Source organism: Ananas comosus, unplaced genomic scaffold, assembly GCF_001540865.1.
Source record: "Ananas comosus cultivar F153 unplaced genomic scaffold, ASM154086v1, whole genome shotgun sequence".
NCBI lineage: Eukaryota > Viridiplantae > Streptophyta > Magnoliopsida > Poales > Bromeliaceae > Ananas > Ananas comosus.
In genome coordinates this window covers 62424-64932 of record NW_017893386.1, presented here as the reverse complement: position 1 = coordinate 64932, position 2509 = coordinate 62424, and the positions used below count along the sequence as shown (strand labels likewise).

General features: G+C 47.3%; 1 protein-coding gene across 2 annotated transcripts; it reads left to right on the top strand.

The window, feature by feature from the left end:
• The first annotated feature begins 204 nt into the window (after positions 1 to 204).
• On the top strand, positions 205 to 2243 carry LOC109705856 (UPF0481 protein At3g47200-like). Of its 2 annotated transcripts, XM_020226637.1 has the most exons (2): positions 205 to 640; positions 704 to 2243. In XM_020226637.1, the coding sequence occupies exons 1-2, from the start codon at positions 258 to 260 to the stop codon at positions 1914 to 1916; spliced, it is 1596 nt and encodes a 531-aa protein (XP_020082226.1). In that variant the 5' UTR covers positions 205 to 257; the 3' UTR covers positions 1917 to 2243. The 2 variants fall into 2 exon arrangements, with proteins under 2 accessions (XP_020082226.1, XP_020082225.1); XM_020226636.1 differs by having other exon boundaries at positions 207 to 2243.
• The last annotated feature ends 266 nt before the right edge of the window (positions 2244 to 2509 follow it).

The window sequence follows — 2509 nt, the reverse complement described above, 5'->3', positions numbered from 1 at the left end:
ATTTTTTTTGAATTAATCCATCACATCGTGATTATAAAAAAAATATTTTTATTAAATTTTTTTTTAAAATAAAATTTATGATTAACTTATTATTGCTGATGTAGTGCAAATATGATACAATAAATTTTCTCTGTTCAGGGAGCTATCCGGCTGCAGCTATAAATTAAGCCGGATGAGGAAACCTCTTTCCACCCAATTTTTTTCGGCACCAATAAATTCGCCGGAGTGTGAGAAACTTTGCAATAAAAAAGATAACGATGGAAGGAGTGGAAGGTGAATTAACAATAGATATTCGCGAGCCCCTGCTGAGCTCCGCCCGGGGGAAACTCAGTGTTTTAAGGAAGGAGTCGGTGGCCTCGGATAAGTGCACCATCTTCCGCGCGCCGGCCCTCATCCGGCAGCGCAACAAGCACCTGTACGAGCCCCAAACGGTCGCAATCGGCCCCTACGGCCGCCGCAACAACGATCCCTCCCTCCGGGCGGCGGAGTGGCTTAAATGGCGTTACCTCCAGGAATTCCTCTCTCGCAGGAGCATCATCAGCATCGAGGACCGCTTAGCCGAGATCCTCTCTCGCAGGAGCATCAGCACCAGCGAGGACGGCGTAGCCGAGATCCAGGAGGCAGTCCTCCCTCGCAACTGCAGCACGCGCACCAGCGAGGACGGCGTAGCCGAGATCCAGGAGGAATTCCCTCCTCGCAATTACAGCACCATCGAGGACTACGTAGCCGAGATCCAGGAATTGGTGCCGGAGGTGCAGGGGTGCTACTTCGAGCGGGTCGAGCTCAACCCCGTTGAGTTTGCAGAGATGCTGCTTCTCGACGGGTGCTTCATCCTCGAGTTCCTCATCAAGTGGAAGGTAGGGTTTGGTGACAGCATTTTCACTTCGAAATGGAGCTCGTCGTTGGTTCACGATGATTTGCTCTTGCTTGAGAACCAAATCCCCCTCCGTGTGCTTGACAAGTTGTTCGAACGCCTCAAGTCCACCTTGGGCAGCAGTGTACGTTATTCTCTGATGGAGCTTCTTGTAGACTACCTGACACGCATGAGCGTCGAGAGCCCCGAGGAAGAAACAAAGAGCTCCAAAAAAGGGAAGAAAGCTAATTGCGGCACTTGTTGGCTTGCTTCCCATTTTTGGCTTGCTTCCCATTTTTGGAGCCCCGAGCAAGAAACGAAGAAACCCGAGGAAGAAACAAAAGAGCCCCAGAAATGGGAAGCGGAAAACTTTCATCACTTATTGCATCTCTACTACGAGTGCTATGTCACGGCACCACAAACTCGCTCGAAACTGCGAACTGATCCAAAACCGAGGACGATTCCATCTGCTACCGAGCTCCTGGACGCCGGAGTGACAATTAAGAAGAAGAAGAAGAAGAAGAAGAAGAAGAAGAATGAGAATGAGACTCATGAGAAGCGTCTTAGTGCCTTCTTAGATGTAGCATTTGAGGACGGCGTGCTCGAGATCCCTTTCCTCTCGGTGGAGCCCTCCACCCTAACTCGGTTCTCAAACCTCGTGGCCTTCGAGCAGTGCGGCGGGTGCAAGGGTGATAAGGCTTACATGACGAGCTACGCGATGTTCATGAACTGCCTCATAGACAAGCGGGAGGATGTGGCGGTACTCCACCAGCGCGGAATCCTGGAGAACAATCTGGCGAGCGACGAGGAACTGGCGGTCTTCTTCAACCAGCTCTCCGACTTGGCCTACATGGATTACGATGACCACTACCTCGCCGAACTCTTCCGGGACGTGAGGAAGTACTGCGATTCCCGTTGGCCCAAGTGGAGGGCGAAGCTGGTGAGGGACTATTTCAGCAATCCATGGGCCATCATTTCTTTGATCGCAGCAGCTGTCCTTCTTATTCTCACCATCCTCCAAACCGTCTACACCATCTGCTCTTACTATCATCCTGGGAATTAATTAGTTGTGTCCGACTAAGCTTTAAGTCAGTCCGAACAGACGTTGGATGGATGCCTACAAATTGGTGTGAGGTCCTCACACACCAAGACACCGTGTGGATCGAGTAGTACGTAGTAGCGTGGAAATTAAGTGTGAGCGCGCGCGGATAGTTTTAGTATAGAGTTGGTGTGCCAGTCATTTAATTGCAACTTCGGGTGTGTGTGAGTGTGTTCCAGTGTACCATGAGATAATTTGGATGTGAGTGTGTGCGAGCCTACTAAAATAATAGTTGAATGTGAAGAATTGTGCAAATGTTCTTCGTATGTTAATAAAAGCAATAATTTCGCATGGCTTGCTACAAAGATATTTAGTGATAGATAAATTTCTATAAAAGTTTAAGTGATTAGATTTATTTTTTAAAAAGTTTTATAATTTGTAAGTATATCCATCTAAAACTTCTAATACGTTTATGTTTGTTCCTACCGTTTGATCTCTCGTTAGATTTTTAATGGTGAACATGTGAAATGACCATTTTGCCAATACAAAGTTGTCTCTGTGAAAAATTATTATCCTCAGTTTCTTAATGTGGCTACTTACTTCTATGATATATGGCA

What these genes read in the sequence shown, in the direction of transcription:
- LOC109705856 (XM_020226636.1), top strand. Translation starts at nt 258, where the DNA reads ATGGAAGGAGTGGAAGGTGAATTAACAATAGATATTCGCGAGCCCCTG.